Below are 21,875 nucleotides of genomic sequence, written 5' to 3' on the forward strand. Positions count from 1 at the left end.
TCTATCTTTACACAGCACTTTACTATCTACAAAGTGCTTTCACATTCGTATTACTTTCAACCCTGTAACAAAAGGAAGGGACAGTAATATTTAGATGAGAAAAAAATAGAAACTATTGGGAAAAAGGAACATGACTCAAGGAGGGAAATTCCTATTGCTGTAAGAGGATTGCTGGTATATAAAATGCCTTATATATGCCAATTAAGACTTCTCTTCCATGATCAGCATTTCTACTCCCTCCAAGAAGAGTATCAAAGCCAAAGCAGCAGCAACAGACAAACATGAATACGAAGGGCATGGCTACAGTCCTGGCTGTGATATTCTGTGCTACAATTGTTCAAGGTATATGGTACTTTTTAACTTCTCAACCTATAAATTTCCTTTCTAATGCTTCAAATGTCTTTTCTTCCACTTTTATCCTAAAAGATACAGTAAATTTTTATTTAACCTCACACATTAGAAGTTACGATAGGTTTGGCAGAGAATACTGGAAATGTTTAAAATACTAGAGATGATTATTTAAACTAGAGATGATACATTTTTAATAGAATTTCTTATTTGGCTGCAAAATCTGGCAAGAGCCTTTAGCAACAGTTTTAAATGTCTGCTAAGAAGATTTTATATGAGATAATGTTATTAGCTTTCTGGAAAAATTCTTGAGCATAAAAGCAAGAGGCAAATAAGCTTGATCTCCAATAAACGTCTTTCATTCTTCCCCTTATTCTTTAATGGTTTGCTTACAAATTTAAAGAGAAGATCATCAACTTCTTACTGAAGCTCCTTTCCCAGTAACAGCAGTGTTGAGTGCTATTTGACAAATTACTATCTTTAGCCTTAATGAAAACCTGGTCCACATTCTTCAATCAAGGTTATACATAAATCATAGCTATATGATTGCAATCAGATGTATTAGTAACTGATGCTATGATCTGTTCTAGGCTTCCCCATGTTCAAAGGGGGACGGTGTCTTTGCACACACCCTGGAGTAAAAGCAGTGAAAGTGGCAGATATTGAGAAAGTCTCCATAATTTACCCAAGTAATAACTGTGACAGAATAGAAGTGATGTAAGTAATGGACTCACTGAAGATAACAATGGTGGTGGCTTTTTTGTTTTGTTTTTCTTATGTTTTTCCATCCAAAATTTAAGACTGTTTTGGATCTTCCCTTAACAGTATCACCCTGAAAGCACATAAAGGACAAAGATGCCTAAATACCAATTCAAAGCAAGCAAAAGTTATAATCAAGGTAGGTTGCCAGATTACTTCCATTTTATAATCTGTTTTATCCAAGACAAATCTTTTGAAAAAATAAAATTGACAACTGCAGAATTGTTCTGCTATGATCCTGTGTAAATGTTTTGATAAGGGGTCTCTGGTTATAATTAGCTGTATGTTTTTGCATGTCAACTGCTAAATCACTGGGAAACAAGAACAGCCCAAGGTGGTAAAACTCTCATCTTCTCATTACAGAAAGCTAAAAGAATGAATTTTTTAAAATATCAAAAAGTATGAAGTCCTGGAAAGGAGGATTTGAAAACCTAGAACAAGTGTAACTGACTACTGACATGATAAGAATTCTGCAATAGGAAACTGACTTTCTCCTGCCTGTTGTAATGAACATTCATGCATTTCTAGGTTAGGAAACTTTCTAGGAGATTTGATGCTTGTAACTATTCTGCTGTGGCTATGAAAACATTTCTGTCTCTAAAAGTTATCTGTCTGTATTTGACCTATATTTTATATTACAATATGTATTATTACTGAAATCAAGACCATGACTCATAAGTCAAAAGCATCCATGAACATTCCCTAAGTATTTTTTTATGCAAATCCACATTCCTTTTCCTAAAAATTGGAAAAAGTCCTTAAACACCATCTTGTTTTATAAAAAAGGCTATAATTCATGAAATGTACTATAAAGACAATTATAAGCTAAGGGTAACTGGTAAGAGTGCAAATATTTCATAACAGAATTAGTAGCTCTGGTCTTGATTTGATTTTTTTTTAATTCATTTAATTTATTTATTTTTGGCTGCATTGGGTCTTCGTTGCAGTGCGCGGGCTTCTCATTGTGGTGACTTCTCTTGTTGCGGAGCATGGGCTCTAGGCGCATGGGCTTCAGTAGTTGCGGCACGTGGGCTTCAGTAGTTGTGGCTCGTAGGCTCTAGAGCACAGGCTCAGTAGTTGTGGCACACGGGCTTAGTTGCTCCGCGGCATGTGGGATCTTCCTGGACCAGGCCTCGAACCCGTGTCCCCTGAATTGGCAGGCGGATCCTTAAACGCTGCTCCATCAGGGAAGCCCTTGATTTTTTTTAACACTCTTTTTTTCCATTGAGATATTTTGAAGCAATTAGGATGTATGTGTTTACCGTGAATTTTGGTTTTATCTACTGTTATAAATTATACTAATGTTTTGAACACATTTTATATATGAAATGCTTTTTTCTACCAAAGAAAAATGTTGAAATAAATATATGTGCATATCTGGCAATCACCTTTACTTTCTGTGATTCTTTTTCTTAGAAAAATACATATCTAATCTATTTTAGTCATGCCTGTACTATAAAATTTAGAGATATCTATGATAGCTTCACTTTGAAAAGAAAATAATTTTTCTCTAATAATCTACCACAACCCTTCTTAAAACAGAAATAATTATATGTTTTCAAGAAATGTGAGATGCCTTGAACAATTTTACCTTGTATTTCAAGAGGCATACAGCTACCTGTCATCACACAGAATTGTTTTGAAATATATTTTAATGAGCAGTTGTGAAGGACAGCTATCTCTTTTTAAAGGGTCTTCCTAGGCTCAAACTCCTTTCTTACTCAGGGAAAATTTCTTATTATGTGAGCTTTGGTGGGAAGCCAAAAGGTAGAAGCCAAAGGAAGAAGTTCCTCCCTGGCAGCCAGAACAAGATCTCAGCCAGACCACTCCTACCCTAGACTTTGAAGTCCAGCTAGCACCACAAAGATGCTATCAGTAAGAAATATTTAAAGTGGCAGTAGTAACAGTGTAAGTCTGATAGTAGAGGCTTCCTAACACGTTCCCGTAGCATGACTTTGGCTATAGTCCTTCCTGCCACCTAGCACCCTTAGGTTTTGTATATTTTCCAAGTCTGATTCTTCAGTCTTCCTGTGTCTTCTTCAACTACCAATTAAATTCCTTTCCTGCTGAAGCTAGCCAGAATTGGTTTCTCTGAGTGTATCCAAAAACCTTAGCTGTTGTGACAAAGTGAGAGAGTGGCATGGACATATATACACTACCAAACGTAAAATAGCTAGTGGGAAGCAGCCGCATGGCACAGGGAGGTCAGCTCGGTGCTTTGAGACCACCTAGAGGGGTGGGATAGGGAGGGTGGGAGAGAGGGAGATGCAAGAGGGAAGAGATATGGGAACATATGTATATGTATAACTGATTCACTTTGTTATAAAGCAGAAAGTAACACACCACTGTAAAGCAATTATACTCCAATAAAGATGTTTAAAAAAAACCAAAAACCTTAGTTGTTACATCACTCTTTATGTAGACAACTATACATTTGAAAAATGAAAATATTTATAGAATTACCAAAAATCAGGTATTTGTTTATTTGAAAACAAAAGAACAATTTAAATGCATCTTTGGTGTATCCTTTTCATCGATATCAAAGAGCCAACCATAAACCAGATCAGGGAATGGACAGAAAAGTAAATAGCAGAGTAGGCTGCCTAGAACCTAACAGGCCCTCCTACTGACTAACTTTTTGACTGGTGCCTACAAGCAATAATGAGAAACCAAAATGTTATCTAGGGGATTAGTATATAAATAAATAAATATCTCAATCATATGTTTATTCTATGATATATAATATAGATATGTAGTATAAATATTACATATGCATATATCACAAATCTATATAAATTTCTACATAGAAATAGGACTTCTAGATGAATTCCCTGGATAGTTTTAAAACCTGGATCTATTATTTGACTATTTACAGTGATATTTTTTAAGAGTATCTTTAAAAATAAAAAAATTCACTGAGTAAGAGCTACATGATAAATTTGGTGTTTTTTGAACTATATAGCTATATTATATATCATAGAATAAACATATGATTGAGATATTTATTTTTTAAAGTAAAGTAGCATAGACCAGTACATTATTATTGAGAAACAACAAAAAACTTAAATTTCTTCACAGCAAAATAAACATATGAATGAATTAACATACCTGAGCCAAGATCCTTCCCACCTCAGTACATCTGCACAGACTATTCCCTTAGCCCATTCCTTCATTAAGTTAATGCCTATTCATCAATAAGATCTCAGCTTAAGTGACATTTTCTCCAAGTGGTCATCTTTGAAACAACCCCTTCAATCTCAACTAGATTAGGTGTCCTATTTGTTTTCAGAACACTCTACTTTTTCATGCCACTATCTGTTGCAAGTAAAGAAGTATTACTGTACTTAATATCTCCTCTCTCACAAGTGTAAGCTCAATAAGAAAGCTACTCTAGTCCTAGCCCACAGTACAGTGCCTAGCAGATATCAGACCCCTTGACAAATATTTAAGAATACAATGACTGAAGGGCAATAGAAACTAGGGGGAAAGGAATTTACAGCAGAGGAATGTCATGAAGGAAGGCACAATGGTAGGAAAGTATAAGGTGAGCTTTGGAAATAATAATTAAATTATTTTGGTTGAAGTGAGTATGAAGGACATCAAATGTCTAGCTAAACAACCTTGAATTTTACTTTGTATAAAATGGGGATTCTGGGGCTTCCCTGGTGGTGCAGTGGTTGAGAGTCCGCCTGCCAATGCAGGGAACCTGCCGATGCAAGTTCGTGCCCCGGTCCAGGAAGATCCCACATGCCGCGGAGCGGCTGGGCCCGTGAGCCATGGCCGCTGAGCCTGCGCGTCCGGAGCCTGTGCTCCGCAACGGGAGAGGCCACAATAGTTAGAGGCCCGCGTACCGCAAAAAAAAAAAAAAAAAAAAAAAAAAAAAAAGAATGAAATTAGAACACTTCCTAACACCATACACAAAAATAAACTCAAAATGGATTAAAGACCTAAATGTAAGACCAGACACTATAAAACCTTTAGAGGAAAACATAGGCAGAACACTCTATGACATAAATCACAGCAAGATCCTTTTTGACCCACCACCTAGAAAAATGGAAATAAAAACAAAAATAAACAAATGGGACCTAATGAAACTTAAAAGCTTTTGCACAGCAAAGGAAACCAAAAACAAGACAAAAAGACAACCCTCAGAATGGGAGAAAATATTTGCAAGTGAAGCAACTGACAAAGGATTAATCTCCAAAATTTACAAGCAGCTCATGCAGCTCAATATCAAAAAAACCAACAACCCAATCCAAAAATGCACATTAAGACCTAAATAGACATTTCTCCAAAGAAGATATACAGATGGCCAACAAACACATGAAAAGATGGTCAACATGACCAATCATTAGAGAAATGCAAATCAAAGCTACAATGAAGTATCACCTCACACCAGTCAGAATGGCCGTCATCAAAAAAATCTACAAACAATAAATGCTGAGAGGGTGTGGAGAAAAGGGAACACTCTTGCACTGTTGGTGGGAATGTAAACTGATACAGCCACTATAGAGAACAGTATGGAGCTTCCTTAAAAGACTAAAAATAGAACCACCATATGACCCAGCAACCCCACTACTGGGCATATATCCTGAGAAAACCATAATTCAGAAAGCGTCATGTACCACTATGTTCATTGCAGCTCTATTTACAATAGCCAGGACATGGAAGCAACCTAAATGTCCATCGACACATGAACGGATAAAGATGATGTGGCACATATATACAATGGAATATTACTCAGCCATAAAAGGGAACGAAATTGAGTTATTTGTAGTGAGGTGTATGGACCTAGAGTCTGTCATACAGAGTGAAATAAGTCAGAAAGAGAAAAACAAATACCATATGCTAACACATATATATGGAATCTAAAAAAAAAAAGGTTCTGATGAACCTAGGAGCAGGACAGGAATAAAGACACAGATGTAGAGAATGGACTTGAGGACACAGGGAGGGGGAAGGGTGAGCTGGGACGAAGTAAGAGAGTAGCATTGACATGTATACACTACCAAATGTAAAATAGATAGCTAGAGGGAAGCAGCCGCATAGCACAGGGAGATCAGCTCGGTACTTTGTGACCACCTAGAGGGGTGGGATAAGGAGGGTGGGAGGGATACGTAAGAGGGAGGGGATATGGGGATATAAGTATGCATATAGATGATTCACTTTGTTATACAGCAGAACCTAACACAAGACTGTAAAGCAATTATACTTCAATAAAGATGTTAAAAAAATATTTGGGTAAAATACACATAACATTTTACTATCTTAAACATTTTTTCCTTCCTTCCTTCCTCCTTCCCTCCCTTCCTTCCTTCATTTCTGGCTGCGTTGGGTCTTCGCTGCTGCACGAGGGCTTTCTCTAGTTGTGGTGAGCTGGGACTACTCTTTGTTGTAGTGAACGGGCTTCTCATTACTGTGGCTTCTCTTGTTGCAGAGCACAGGCTCTAGGCGTGCGGGTCAGTAGTTGCGGCTCAGGGGCTTAGTTGCTCCGCGGCCTGTGGGATCTTCCCGGACCAGGGATCGAACCCCTGTCCCCTGCATTGGCAGGCGGATTCTTAACCAGTGCGCCACCAGGGAAGTCCCTGTCTTAAACATTTTTAAGTGTCAGTTCAGTGGCATTAAGTACATTCACATTGTTGTGTACCCATCACTCCCTTGCTTTTTAAAATTAGGTTTGTTTATATACACACAGCTCAACAAAGTATTATTTAACTTTAGTTTTGCTTAACTTTATCAAAAGGGTAATCTTTCTGTATTGAATCTCAACATTATTTTACATGACATTCTTTTAGAAAAAGTCATCTGCATATTCTGCAAATAAGTCTTGCCTTTTGTTAGTTTCATTCCTTCCTAAGTATGTGTTTAAGTACTTATTGTTGCTTCTGTAAATTTTTTATAAAATAACATTAAAATTCTTTTGTTACTGATGTAGAAAGCATAGTACATTGAATTTCTAGGTATCCACTTTGATAAATTCTATTATTTCTAAAACTTAGTAAATGGGGGGTGGGGGGTTTCTATGCAGAAAATCTTCTATGCAAAATTTTATTTCTTCCCTTCCAATTCTTATGGCTTGAATTTCTTTCTTTCTTTTTTTCTTCCTTTGTTTTTTTTTTTTTTTCAGGCTAGGACCTATATAGCATAAAGAAGAGAAGTGAAAAATGGGCATCTGTGTCTTGTTTTGTAAATTCACAGTGTACTCTTATGCATCAAAGATAAAACAGGCTACCTAAATAAGCCCTTTCCTAAGAGGGAAATGCTGCATGATTCCAGCCCTCAGTTCCACCAGGAGAGGCATGCTATGGCTGGTCAATGCTGAAGACTAACAGACACATCTGATCACCTGAATAACTACATCATCCAGAGAGAAAATACTATCTGTTGCACCAGGAGATAAGCTGATACTTGGCCAGAGAGCTGGCTATATTTTTGAAATGCTGGCCAGTGAAAACTTCATTTAGACTTTTTAATAATAATTAATTATTTTTTTAATAATCTGTCATCTTTAGAATTCTGTCATACTTTAGAATTAGAGTATCTAATGTAGGTTAGATACCACAGTGCATATTTGAAAATAGGAAAATTGAAGCATAGATAGACCTAACAGTTTGTCCAAGACCACAGAGCAAGTGAGACACAAAACTATATACTGTTATCTGTAGATTCCCAGCCCATCTCATCATGCCATCAAGTGTGAGAAAAGCAAAATGCTGCAGGATCTGAATATGCATACAAACAGAAGCTATTCTCAGGCTTTGCCAAGCATGATGGTTTTAAGTATACATCACCAGCTTTGCCCTGGTTGTGAATGATGAGACACATCGGTAACTCACAAGCATGTAGCCAGTATTCCCACACTGTTAGCTAAGAGAATCTTTTTGCAACTCAGTCAAAACTATGAAAAGCAAAGCTTTGCCCTCCTCTCCCAGACTTTCCAAGGTGTAATGTAAATCAGCTGAGGGGATTCCCAGTCTACAGAAATCACTGAACTCCTCCAGCTCGCTTTTTAGGAAATTTCCTCTAAGCACATTAGTTTCTCGGAAAAGCTTTTTTTCTGGGCCTGTAACAAGTCTGCTAGGGTAGACTCTTTCTTTTGGCCTGACGCCATAGTTAGAGTCTTAAACCAACAGCAAATGAAACCGAAACTAAAGATGGACTATTTCCTTGATTCCTGTTTTCTTTCAAAACTAGACTCAGATCAGTGAACACTAAAAAGTGAATATGGGCTTCCCTGGTTGCGCAGTGGTTAAGAATCCACCTGCCAATGCAGCGGGCAGGGGTCCCAGCCCTGGCCCAGGAAGATCCCACATGCCTTAGAGCAACTAAGCCCATGCGCCACAACCGCTGAGTCTGTACTCTAGAGCCTGCGAGCCACAACTACTGAAGCCTGTGCGCCTAGAGCCCATGCTCTGCAACAAGAGAAGCCACCACGATGAGAAGCCGGCGCACTGCAATGAAGAGGAGCCCTCACTCACCGCAACTAGAGAAAGCCTGTGCACAGCAACTAAGACCCAGCACAGCCAAAAATAAATAAATAAATAAATTTATTTTTTAAAAAGTGAATATATCAAAAGCCTGGCAAAAATTAAAATATAAATTTTAAAAGAGTTATAATTTAATTTTTATTCAAGTGATTCAGGTAAGGTTGGCTGTGGATATAACAAGTAATAATTGGCTTCCTGTTGTCTCTATAGTTTGATTTTTTCCTGAATTCTTCTCCACATTGATCACACTTATAAGGTTTCTCTCCTGAGCAGATCCCTATTCAAAATAAGAGGAGAATGGTCCTTTGTTTTGATTCTGTTTTCACCAGAAAACAATCTGATAACTAATTCAACTTCCCAGGTACTCTGTTACTGCAAAAGTGTGGCTTGGTTATCAGACCCAATCATTCCAGATACTGGAAGGTCTTCGTTATAAATGAATAAACTGGGACTTCCCTGGCAGTCCAGTGGTTAAGACTTCACCTTCTGATGCAGGGGAGGCGGGTTCAACCCCTGGTCGGGGAGCTAAGATGCCACATACCTCATGGCCAAAAAACCAAAACATAAAACAGAAGCAATATTGTAACAAATTCAATAAAGACTTTAAAATGGTCCACATTAAAAAAAAAAGAATGAATAAACTGTCTTTTTAATTTGCATCTTAGATTCTTGTAGAGTTGGTTAGCAGAATTAACTCTTTGAGGACATGTTCACCCTGGATGATTAGAATGTCGTATTTTACATCTTTATGTTTATCCCTTAACTGTTTAGTGTAGTTATAGCTGCTTTTACAATTTTTTTGTCTTTTTATCTACATACTGGCTTATTTAAGTAATCTTAAATCCTTCTTATATATTTGCCTTTTTTTAAAACATTTTTTTTTAATTTATTTTATTTATGTATTTTTTGGCTGCACTGGGTCTTCACTGCTGTGCACAGGCCCTCTCCAGCCGCGGTGAGCAAAAGCCACTCCCCATTGCGGCCCACAGGCCTCTCACTGTGGTGGCCCCCCCTGCGGCGGAGCACGGGCTCCAGGCACACGGGCTCAGTAGTTGTGGCCTGCGGGCTCTAGAGTGCAGGCCCAGTAGTTGTGGCGCACAGGCTTAGTTGCTCCGCCGCATGTGGGATCTTCTCAGGCCAGGGCTTAAACCCGTGTCCCCTGCATTGGCAGGCGGATTCTTAACCACTGAGCTACCAGGGAAGCCCTATATTTGCCTTTCTTATTGGCATTCTCTCTTTCCCTTAGATTCTACTTCTTTTCCATCTAGAGAAGACCCTTCAACATTTCTTGTAGGGTATGTTTAGTATTGATGAATTCTTTCAGTTTCTGCTTGTCCGAGAAGTTTTTTTTATTTCTCCTTCTATCCTAAACGGTACTCTTGCTCAGTACAGTATCCTGGGTTGCAGGTTTTCCATTTCAGCAGTTTCTGGACCTGTAAAGCTGAGGACCAGATACTACAGAATCCTAACAAGGTATTACCATCCCTAGGAGACTGTGCCAACCTGCCTGACTGGTTGGCTGGCATTGCTCGATACCATTTTTGGTGACACTTCTCTAACTACATATGCTTTCCCTTCCTGGCCACTTGTCTTAAGTACAATCCATACTTTAAGGTTCATCTGAGCACTCCTGGTCTTAATGAATATAATCGCCTATGAACCCCCATAGTATTTATTGTCTATACCACTCATTTGTCACTGATCATACTGTTTCTTTTGTTGATATTTATTGTTTCATATTTGTTGGTCTTTCCAATTAGAATGCAAGTCCCATCAAGGACAGACAATGGATCTTATCCCTCCCAGTATCCCGTGAGAGTAGCCTGGTTCCCTACACAAAGTACAGACAAAATAATGAGAACAAGTACAACCCTCCTCATTCTTCTGCTTCCAAAACCACCCACAAACATATACGCAATATGCACTGAAGAGACTTGCATTCCTTCATTCATTCAATGCATAATTGCAGAGAACCTCCAATGAATAATTTAAAAGTGTTTAGGTGTACCACCCTTTATATATTTACCGCATAGTCCTAGGAATAAAGATTTTGACCTATGGCTAGCTGAGAATACCTATATTGATTCTACCTATCTGAATCTATGCTAACTTCTGGGGAAACTGTAGTTTTCTTAGGTTAAACTTGGTTCCTAAAGCTAGAGGAAATAGTAATACCCATGTCCTAATGTAAAAATGTGATGAGTCAATGGAAGTTCTTTCTGAAGATGTATAACTCTTATTTGTGCCGTTGCTTAAAGTCTGGAAAAATTTATACATCTATCCATCCATCCAATACTTACTGAATACCTTCCATATGCCTGGTGATGCTCTAGTTGCTGGGGATAAGCGCTGAATAAGACTGATAAGGTCCCTGCTCTTTGGGGGCTTATATTTGAATGTGAAGAAACAGACATTAAAAAAATAAAAAGTAAACTAAGCAAATATCAGAGAGTGAGAAATGCCAGAGAATTAAAATAAGGTCATGGCTGCTCTAGATTGTTTGGTAAGAGAAAGTACTATAATATTTAGCTAAAATCCAAACATCCAGAAGGAACTACCAACACAAAGAACAGGGGGAGATACAGAAAATCGCTAGTTTAAAAAAGGCCTCTGTGACTGCAGTATAGTGGTTGAGAGGGAACAGTGTGAGATGAAGCTGGAGAAATCAGTAGCAGCTAGATCATAGAGGACCTAGTAAAAGAGCATACAAAATTGGATTTAATTCTAAATATAACTGTAAGTTATTGGAGGGTCTTAAGCAGAGGAGTGACATGATGACTATGGGTTTTTAAATTTTATATTGGAGCATAGGTGATTAACAATGTTGGTTAGTTTCAGGTGTACAGCAAAGTGATTCAGTTATACATATACATGTATCTACCCTTTTTCAAATTCTTTTCCCATTTATGTTATTACAGAATATTGAGCCCCGTTCTCTGTGCTATACAGTAGGTCCTTGTTGGTTATCTATTTTAAATACGGCAGTGTGGAGACGTCCCTGGCAGTCCAGTGGTTAAGACTCCCACACTTCCACTGCAGAGGACACAGGTTTGATCCCTGGTCAGGGAACTAAGATTCTGCGTGCCGCGTGGGCGCAGCCAAAAACAAATAAATGTGTGTGTGTGTATATATACATACATATATATATATATATATATATATGTGGCAGTGTGTACATGTCAATCCCAAACTCCGAATCTATTCCTTCCCCACAACCCTTCCCCGCTGGTAACCATAAGTTTGTTCTCTAACTCTGTGAGTCTGTTTCTGTTTGGTAAATAAATTCGTCCATATCTTATTTTTTTTTTTAGATTCCCCATATAAGCGATAGCATACGATATTTGTCTTTCTCTGTCTGATGTACATCACTTAATACGATTACCTCCAGGTCCATCCATGCTGCTGCAAATAGCATTATTTCATTCTTTTATATGGCTGAGCAATATTCCATTGTATATATGCACCACATCTATTTATTTATTTATTTATTTTTATTTATTTTTATTTTTTTTTTTTGCGGTACGCGGGCCTCTCACTGTTGTGGCCTCTCCCGCTGTGGAGCACAGGCCCAGTTTCTGACACAGTTGGGGGTCGAGGGTATCCTGAAGCTTGTGTTGGCCTGCTAGTGGACAGAGCCAGGACCCAGCTGTCAGGGTAGGATCTGGCCTGCTGTGGACAGGCTGGGTCTATAGGCTGTGGGATTGTAGTTTTCTTGTGTCTGGTGTCTGTTTCTTGGTTGGTGAGCCTTGTCTAGAAGTTAGTGCAGGTTTACTGGAGGGAAGGGCCAGTGCCTGCCCACTGCTGGGTAAAGCTGGGTTTTGGCCCTCTGGTGGGCAGGGCCATGTCTAGAGGCATGTCTAAAGGTGGCTGTGGACTCAGAAAGTCCTTAGGCAGCCTGTCTGCTGATGGTTAGGACTCTCCAAGACCAGAGGGTAGGTCTGGCCCAGGCTCCTATCAAATTACTGCTTTTTCCCTGGGTCCCAGTGCACATGAGATTTTGTGTGCACCCTTTAAGAGTAAACTCTCTATTTTCCCCAGTCCTGTGGGGCTCCTGAAATTAAGACCCACTGGCCTTCAATGCCAAATGCTCTAGCAGTTCGTCTTCCTGGTGCAAGACCCCCAGGCTGGGGAGCCTGACGTGGAGCTCAGAATTCTCACTTGTATGGGAGAACTTCTGCAATATAATTATTCTCCAGTTTGTGGGTTGCACTCCAAGGGGTATGGGATTTGATTTTATCGCAAGTCCGCCCCTCCTACTCATCTCATTGTGGTCCCTTCTTTATATTTTTGTTGTATAAGATCTTTTCTGGTAGGTTCCAGTCTTTTTCATCGATGGCTGTTTTCCAGATAGTTGTGATTTTAGTGTGCTCATGAAAAGAGGTGAGCTCAAGGTCTTTCTACTCTGCCATATTGGCTGCTCTCTGGAAAATGGATTTTTAAAAAGTATGATCCAACTGTACAGTTTTTACAACAGGCATAATTTATATTCACTGACATAAACAGGTTAAAAGTTAAATAACAGAAAAAGATATATCATGCTGACAATAACCAGAAGAGAGCTGAATTAGCTACATTTAATATACCAGACAAAAAATTGTCAGTAGAGACAAAGAAAGATAATTTATAATGATCCAGCAAGTCACAACAGTTAAAAATAAGAATATAAAAAAAATGTGGGAGACATCTATATTTCTGATGAAAGAGAAGTTGAGTAGGCTGATGAATATAACCGAAGAATTGTCTAATTGCAGAAATAACAAGGTGCTGAATGATTAAATCTATTTTCAGTGTTTTAAAAATTGCAATAAAACCCAACTCTTAAAGAAACAAAATTTACATATTTTAACACAATTAGAATACAAATACCAGAACTAGGAAGAAATAAATGCCTTTTTTCCCCAGTCACAAAAACCTCAGGATCACAATGTTCAATATAACCTAAACTGGGACTTCCCTGGTGGCGCAGTGGTTAAGAATCCTCCTGCCAATGCATGGGACACGGGTTCAAGCCCTGGTCCGGGAAGATCCCACATGCCACGGAGCAACTAAGCCCCTGCGCCACAACTACTGCGCCTACGCTCTAGAGCCCGTGCGCCACAACTACTGAAGCCCACGTGCCTAGAGCTCGTGCTCTGCAACAAGAGAAGCCATCACAATGAGAAGCCCACACACCACAACAGAGTAGCTCCCGCTCGCCGCAACTAGAGAAAGCCCATGAGCAGCAATGCAGACCCATGCAGCCAAAAATTAATTAATTAAAATAATTAATTAATAAAACGAATCCAACTGAACATGGTCTGTTTTAGGCAAGGAAACTACCTTTTAAAAATACTATAAGTAAATAAATGTGTATCTATGTGATTGTTTACTAACACGTGTATATCTGTATATATGTGTTTAACATATATATACTACAGCATTTTTCATTTCAGTATGAATTCAGTGTAAGATAGATACACCTTAAATCTTTTCTAGGTGTTTAATTACTGAGGCATCAAAATAACATCAAAGATGGCTTCAGGGCTTCCCTGGTGGCGCAGTGGTCGAGAGTCTGCCTGCCGATGCAGCGGACACGGGTTCGTGCCCCGGTCCGGGAAGATCCCACATGCCGCGGAGCAGCTGGGCCCGTGAGCCATGGCCGCTGAGCCTGCGCGTCTGGAGCCTGTGCTCCGCAAAGCGAGAGGCCACAACAGTGAGAGGCCCGCGTACCGCAAAAAAGAAAAAAAAAAAAAAGATGACTTCAGCCAATCAAGATAGAATGGAAATCAGAAATCCAAATGAACAACAATGTTCTCTCTGAGAGGCAGCGTAACAAAGTTGTTGAGAAAATGGACTCTAGAGCTAGTTACTGGGTAACATAAGTCACTATTTAAGGAGTAAGTAAGTCAATATTCATAAAGCACTTCAAACAACACCTGGCATACAGTTAATGTTATGTAATACTTCATTAAAAATCAATTAAACAAATAAGAAATATTTTCTCATTAACAACAATCCACTAGCAGGCATCTACCTCAACTCTCCTTTTACTTTGCTATATAGACAGCATCTTAGATGAGAAGTGAGATACTAACAAAAGTAAAATTATCACCATGTACCTTTTTATTGTTTAATGTTGAACTGTTCAGTGCCTCTTCCATCCATGATGTCAGACATTTCCCCAAAAAATGTCTGGCATTTTTACTCACAGTCCAATTTTTATTCTGCACAAACAGCCGTGGGAGGGCCCCTCCACATCACTGTCTTGCACAAACCTTTCCCTCATCAGAAGAAGGCCTTTTTACTGAGTGAAAGTCTTCTCGGCTCTATCAGTCTCTGCCTCACTTCCCCTCCTTCTGAGCTTCCAGTTTCCCCACAGTTAAGTCCCCTCACTGACTTACCCACTGGGAAGCTTAGCTCTACCCAGTCCCTGGAACAGACCAACCTGGGATCCAGCAATTTCCACCTCCCCAAGCAACACCTCACTGCTCTGATGACGGATCTCCTGTACCTGAGGTTCCAAGTCTTATGTGTGTCCAGTTTTCAGATACGGGCTTTTATCTTGGCCTCTATGCCAAGCTGTAGGCCAGTATCTGCCAGGTACACTAGTCTAACCCTAGGATGGCAGACCTACCTTTCCCTGGACTATCCCTACATTGCTGCAGCCTAGCTGACTATGAAAAGACCTCCCAAATACTTTCCTAGGTTCCAAGTATCACCTGCATCTGATGCCTGCATTTAGGATAGTATTTCATTTTGTATCCCCTGTTGCCAATCGCTTGCAAAGAACACAACCAGACTATATAACCCTTGGATATTGGTGAACTTCCAACACATGTTATACTACATGAGTATCACCTACTTCTTACTGATGGTGTCAGCCAAGTACTACTGAATGCTAAGATAAGAGGCCAAGTTTCGACCCTATTTGGCCCTATTTGCCCAGTTCAAACTGTGCTTATTTCAGTTATCAATGTTACCAGCTCAAAGGCTAACACTTTTTTGCCTTTGCTTTCCATGTGACATTCTCTTAGAGCTGTACCCAGCTTAAATCAACCTCTCTATTTCCATTCTGTTCTCCCGTCTCTATTTATGCCCCTCTTTTAAGTTTATTTCCTCAAAAAGCATCTTTCGTTTTTTGGCAATAACTCTACTATAGCTACAAATCCTTTCTTTACTCCATTCTGGATATTGTCTTATGATGTTTTCATTCAGGGACTGACTATAATACATGAAACTTGTTTAATAACATACCAGAAATCAGATAACCAAATGAGTAGTGTTTTCCCTAGAAATAATTATGTTGGAAGCTATTCACTTATTCTAATGATGTTATGAAAAATCAGAGCACTTCTGGAATTCCTTGAACCTTGCCAGTTCTGTATCTTTGACCTTGTCCAAGAAGACCAAACCTATTACTCTGTAATACTGATCAAACACTGAAGTGCTTCGCTAAACTATTGTTTCCAAAAATTAAATTTACCTCCAGAGGTTGAAAAATTACTATTACTGTGGAATTTTAAAAAATTATCTAGCCTCTGAAAGTATTACCAAAATTTAAAATAAATGTTGGAAGAAAAGCATCATAGTTAGAATAAATGGATGGCAACCTTTGTATGACCTAACATAGTTATCTAACCTTGAATATTATTCTTCCACATATAAAATGATTTCCTACCTTCTTACAGAATTACTGTAGAAATAAAACGAGAAAGTACACAACATCTCTGAAACCCATAAAATGTGAATAAATGTAAGATATTCCTATTTGTGCCTTACTCCTGCAAATTTAAATGGATTCAAAACAAAATATTAAGGCTTACTTGTTTTAAAACTGTGTTTAAGACTTTAACTTGAGTTAAAGTTGACATTTGCATTTTTCAGGAGGTACGAGATGAGAATCCAAGCTCCATTTTTTTAAAAACTATTTATATTTGCAGTAAAGTTATGTTTTTCAAGAAGCAGCTCATGATTTAGAAACTGAAACGTAGCTCACTCTTACTGAAACAAAAGAAGTGGAGGGAAATTCCATAACTCAGAAGCCACAATAAATACAAATAATATCTTTGATTCTGCAACACGGGACTTCCCCAAGGAACAGACACAGGTTTTCCTAAGTCAACTGTAATGTTATCCAATCAGAGTTGGAGAGGGAAAGTGCCTTTGCAAATAAATACTGCAACCTAGCCCAATGTTTTCAGAGACACTCCTCAACTGCTCAGGCAGTCTGAGCCTACTACAGAAGAACCTTCAGTTGCAGCACCATGAACCAAAGTGCTGTTCTTATTTTCTGCCTTATCCTTCTGACTCTGAGAGGAACTCAAGGTAAGGAACTTCAAGGGATATTGAATTTGTAAGATCAGAAATAGGACTGTGTATAAACTCTTTAAGTGCAGAAATAATGTATTTGCAAAAGTTTTACAGCCTGCCTTTTAAATGAAGGGTAAATGAGCAGAGATTCCTTCTGGTCAGAGTTTACAGTCAGAGAAGCAAGTGGAATAAAAGAAAGAGAGAAGGAGGAAGGTGGGAGTGAAGAGGAAGAGGGACAGACAGAGAAAATGTGAGGGAAGGAGGAGAAAGAAGATGAGACAGGTATCTCCTTAGTTAACTTAAGTAACTATATGACCTGGGCTCAAGGGTATGATCTTACAATCAACAAGTTGCAATTCCATTCTTTCAGAGAATCAACTAATTAATCATACAGAGCTGTATGATCACAGATTGAGTATGTGATTACACAGAGGTACAGGTTCAGCTAAGTACTACCCAATCCACATTAAATGCCTAAAATGAAAACTGCGCTAACGTCGTCTGCTGTACCTGTTTCTTTTCCTGCAGAAATACCTCTCTCTAGGACTACACGCTGTACATGTATCAAGATCAGTGATCGACCTGTTAATCCAAGGTCCTTAGAAAAACTTGAAGTGATTCCTGCAAGTCAATCTTGCCCACGTGTTGAGATCATGTGAGTAAAATCCCACCTAATGATCACCTCCCTGGTTGTAATCATACAATTAAATACATGATGATGATTACAAAAATCAGTAAAGGGTTTGTGATGATTCTAAGACTTCTGTACAGCAAAGGGAAACATCTAAAGTGAAACCTAAATGTCTGACTTTAAAACTGTATATTCCGTCTGTTTTATTTGACCAATATTGTTTTAAATATTTTCATTCCTATTTACTTCTATAGTGCCACAATGAAAAAGAATGGGGAGAAAAGATGTCTTAATCCAGAGTCTAAGACCATCAAGAATTTACTGAAAGCAATTAGCAAGGAAAGGTAGGTTTGCTATTGCTTGCAGAAGAACTGCTCTTTAAGAAATGTTGATCTTGTGATGTTAGAAATATCTGCATAGGGCTTTCCTGTGGAATTCTTGGCTGAAAACGGTGTTACCACCATGCTTCCACTACCTCCCTCTATTTATATACTGAGGTGTCACCTTGTGTGGTATCAAAAGTTACCCTGATTACTGTCTAGAAGTGTCAATAGGTCACTTTAACCTTAAAGCAGAGCTATAACTATCCAAGCAAAGATGCCAAATTTCCCCCAACCTTTTCCTGGCCTTAAAAAAGCATCCCGTGTAACCCACAATCATTGCGTAGCAGCAGGAGAGCTAACCACCCACTTCACCTATCTATGAATTCAGCATGTTCCAAGCAGAATTCAGACTGAAGTCAGAGTCATTTACACTCTCCTTCTCTTCTTACAGGTCTAAGAGATCTCAGACACAGAAAGAGGCATAATCACTGCACGACCGATAAGGATGGACCACAGAGAAGCTATTTCTGCCGTCATTTCCCTACACACAGTATATGTCAAGCCCTAATTGTCCGTGGATTGCAGTTCTCCTAAAAGGTGACCAACCACAGTCACCAAATTAGTTGCTACTTCTCCTGCAGGGCGGTAGATGGCTCATCATCCTGAGGTGTTTGGTAGTAACTCTGCCCTGGCACTATACCATAAGCTATGCTGAGGTGCTACGTTCTTCATGAGTGTGCCAAGCCCTAACCCTGCTACTGACAGCTTCCTCACCTTTTCTATCTTCTAAAGGGGGTTATGAAGGGGTCTACCCCTCTGGGCTTCTCAGGGATCTTAGAATCTCAAATAACTAAAAGGTATTCAAAGCAATAATACAATCTGCCTTTTAAAGAAAGATCTTTACTCCACGGGCTTCTACTGCCATCCCTCCAAGGGGCCCATATTCTTCTGGGTGTTATATATATAATTCCAAATACACAGAAGCAGCTAGAAGTATCTGGAACTGTATGTGAAGATAGTATTATTTAGTAAAAGACTACACAAAGTAGAATTCTTAGATGTATATGTTTCTTATATTGTTTTCAGTGTTTATGGAATAACTTGTGTAATTAAGTACTGCAATGGGAGAAATTTTAAAATTTAAATACGTGCTGCATGTTATGTAAGACAAATATGCTGAATGCTTTTCAAAATAAAAGTAATGTTCTCTCCTAGAAATATTAAGAAAGATTATTTAACTGTTTCGAGACCAAAACATAATAAAGTAATTATAACTACGATGAAGTGTCTGGTGGGTCATTTGGGACATTTATTTCATAAAAACCTTAGACTGGAGAATCCGTAGCCTAGAGAATAAGTAAGGATGGGTAGAGGACAAATGAGTTTTAGGATTACCATATTCCTTCCAACTATAGTCTCCTGGAAGGCCCATCATACAGGAGTCCTCAAGGACTTATGTGGCATAACAGAGCTTGGCCTGAGCTTCAGATCCTTAGAGCCAACTTTCCGTGAGACATTTGCAACTCAACATCCCATGGAAACATCAAACTCCAAAATGTCTTAAATTAATTCCTCCCTCCCCCAGATCTATTTCTCCTGCTCTATTCTACAGACTAGTTTAATAGCACCATCATCCATTCAGTTCCCCAAACGAGAATTCTAGGAGTAATTCTACACTCCTTCTTCTCCCTTGCCTCCCATATACAATTTGTCATCAAGAAGGTATTTGCAATGCATTTAGTTAGCATATTATTAGTATCTAAAACGTATAGAGGGGACTTCCCCGGTGGTCCAGCGGTTAAGATGCCACGCTTCCAATGCAGGGGGCCCAGGTTCAATCCCTGGTCAGGGAAGTAGATCCAACACACCACAACTAAAAGATCCCACATGAGGCAATTAAGACCCAGCGCAGCCAAAATAAATAAATAAATAAAATATTTTTTAAAAAATAAAACATATAGAGAACTCCTATGAATAAAAAAGGAAAAGACAGCTAGCTGAAAAACAGGAAACATAGGAATTTCACAAAAGAAGAAAACACAAGCCCTTAACATATGAAAAGATGCTCAATTTCATTAGTAATCAGGGACATGTACTTTCTCTTTTTATTTTTTTTAACGTTTTTATTGGAGTATAATTGCTTTACAATGGTGTGTTAGTTTCTGCTTTATAACAAAGTGAATCAGTTATACGTACACATATATCCCCATATCTCTTCCCTCTTGCATCTCCCTCCCTCCCAACCTCCCTATCCCACCCTTCTAGCTGGTCACAAAGCACGGAGCTGATCTCCCTGCGCTATGTGACTGCTTCCCACTAGCCATCTATTTCACATTTGGCAGTGTATATATGTCCATATATACACTACCACTCTCTCACTTTGTCCCAGCTTACCCTTCCCCCTCCCCATGTCCTCAACTCCATTCTCTAGTAGTGTCTTTATTCCCATCTTGCTCCCAGGTGGTTCTTCATGACTTTTTTTTTTTTTTTTTAGATTCCATATATATGTGTTAGTATACGGTATTTGTTTTTCTCTTTCTGACTTACTTCACTCTGTATGACAGACTCTAGGTCCATCCACCTCACTACAAATAACTCAATTTCATTTCTTTTAATTGCTGTGTAATATTCCATTGTATATATGTGCCACATCTTCTTTATCCATTCATGTGTTGATGGACACTTAGGTTGCTTCCATGTCCTGGCTATCGTAAATAGAACTGCAGTGAACATTGTGGTACATGCCGCTTTCTGAATTATGGTTTTCTCAGGGTATATGCCCAGTAGTGGGGTTGCTGGGTCGTATGGTAGTTCTATTTTTAGGATTTTAAGGAAACTCCAAACTGTTCCCCATTGTGGCTGTATCAATTTACATTCCCACCAACAGTGCAAGAGTGTTTCCTTTTCTCCACACCCTCTCCAGCATTTATTGTTTGTAGATTTTTTGATGATGGCCATTTTGACCGGTGTGAGATATCATCACATTTTAGTTTCGACTTGCATTTCTCTAATGATTAATGATGTCGAGCCCCCTTTCATGTGTTTGTTGGCCATCTGTATATCTTCTTTGGAGAAATGTCTATTTAGGTCTTCTGCCCATTTTTGGATTGGGTTGTTTGTTTTTTTGATATTGAGCTGCATGAGCTGCTTGTAAATTTTGAGATTAATCCTTTGTCAGTTGCTTCATTTGCAAATATTTTCTCCCATTCTGAGGGTTGTCTTTTCGTCTTGTTTATGGTTTCCCTTGCTGTGCAAAAGCTTTGAAGTTTCATTAGGTCCCATTTGTTTATTTTTGGTTTTATTTCCATTTCTCTAGGAGCTGGGTCAAAAAGGATCTTGCTGTGATTTATGTCATAGAATGTTCTGCCTATGTTTTCCTCTAAGAGTCTGATAGTGTCTAGCCTTACATTTAGGTCTTTAATCCACTTTTATTTTTTTTATTTTTTATTCTTTTTTTTGGTACGCGGGCCTCTCACTGTCGTGGCCTCTCCTGTTGCGGAGCACAGGCTCTGGACGCGCAGGCTCAGCGGCCACGGCTCACAGGCCCAGCCGCTCCGCGGCATGTGGGATCCTCCCGGACCGGGGCACGAACCCACATCCCCCGCACCGGCATGCGGACTCCCAACCACTGCCCCACCAGGGAAGCCCCACTTTTATTTTTGTGTATGGTGTTAGAGAGTGGTCTAATTTCATTCCTTTACATGTAGCTGTCCAGTTTTCCCAGAACCACTTATTGAAGAGGCTGTCTTTTCTCTATTGTATATTCTTGCCTCCTTTATCAAAGACAAGGTGACCATATGTGCATGGGTTTATCTCTGGGCTTTCTATCCTGTTCCATTGATCTCTATTTCTGTTTCTGTGCCAGTACCATACTCTCTTGATTACTGTACTTTGTAGTATAGTCTGAAGTCAGGGAGCCTGATTCCTCCAGCTCTGTTTTTCTTTCTCAAGATTGCTTTGGCTATTCAGGGTCTTTTGTTTTTCCATGCAAATTGTGAAATTTTTTGTTCTAGTTCTCTGAAAAATGCCAGTGGTAGC

At 39.0% G+C, this 21,875-nt stretch overlaps 2 protein-coding genes across 2 annotated transcripts; both read left to right on the forward strand.

The window, feature by feature from the left end:
* Positions 1 to 281: 281 nt before the first annotated feature.
* Positions 282 to 1,512, forward strand: CXCL11 (C-X-C motif chemokine ligand 11; the record flags this gene model as incomplete). The annotated part of the gene is made up of 4 exons (XM_082653599.1): positions 282 to 342; positions 939 to 1,065; positions 1,174 to 1,246; positions 1,471 to 1,512. The coding sequence occupies 4 exons, from the start codon at positions 282 to 284 to the stop codon at positions 1,510 to 1,512; spliced, it is 303 nt and encodes a 100-aa protein (XP_082509725.1).
* A 15,275-nt stretch (positions 1,513 to 16,787) lies between these two features.
* Positions 16,788 to 19,079, forward strand: CXCL10 (C-X-C motif chemokine ligand 10). Its single transcript, XM_082652703.1, has 4 exons — positions 16,788 to 16,898; positions 17,412 to 17,538; positions 17,769 to 17,858; positions 18,289 to 19,079. The coding sequence occupies exons 1-4, from the start codon at positions 16,838 to 16,840 to the stop codon at positions 18,320 to 18,322; spliced, it is 312 nt and encodes a 103-aa protein (XP_082508829.1). The 5' UTR covers positions 16,788 to 16,837; the 3' UTR covers positions 18,323 to 19,079.
* Positions 19,080 to 21,875: the final 2,796 nt, after the last annotated feature.

The sequence above is a fragment of the Grampus griseus genome, assembly GCF_964374135.1.
Source record: "Grampus griseus genome assembly, chromosome: 4".
Classification (NCBI taxonomy): Eukaryota; Metazoa; Chordata; class Mammalia; order Artiodactyla; family Delphinidae; genus Grampus; species Grampus griseus.

Bases quoted from the DNA above. Each gene is read 5' to 3' on its own strand.
- CXCL10 (XM_082652703.1), top strand. From the start codon at position 16,838: ATGAACCAAAGTGCTGTTCTTATTTTCTGCCTTATCCTTCTGACTCTG. The intron at 17,539-17,768 runs GTGAGTAAAATC...TTACTTCTATAG, and splicing joins TGCCCACGTGTTGAGATCAT to TGCCACAATGAAAAAGAATG. The intron at 17,859-18,288 runs GTAGGTTTGCTA...CTCTTCTTACAG, and splicing joins AAAGCAATTAGCAAGGAAAG to GTCTAAGAGATCTCAGACAC.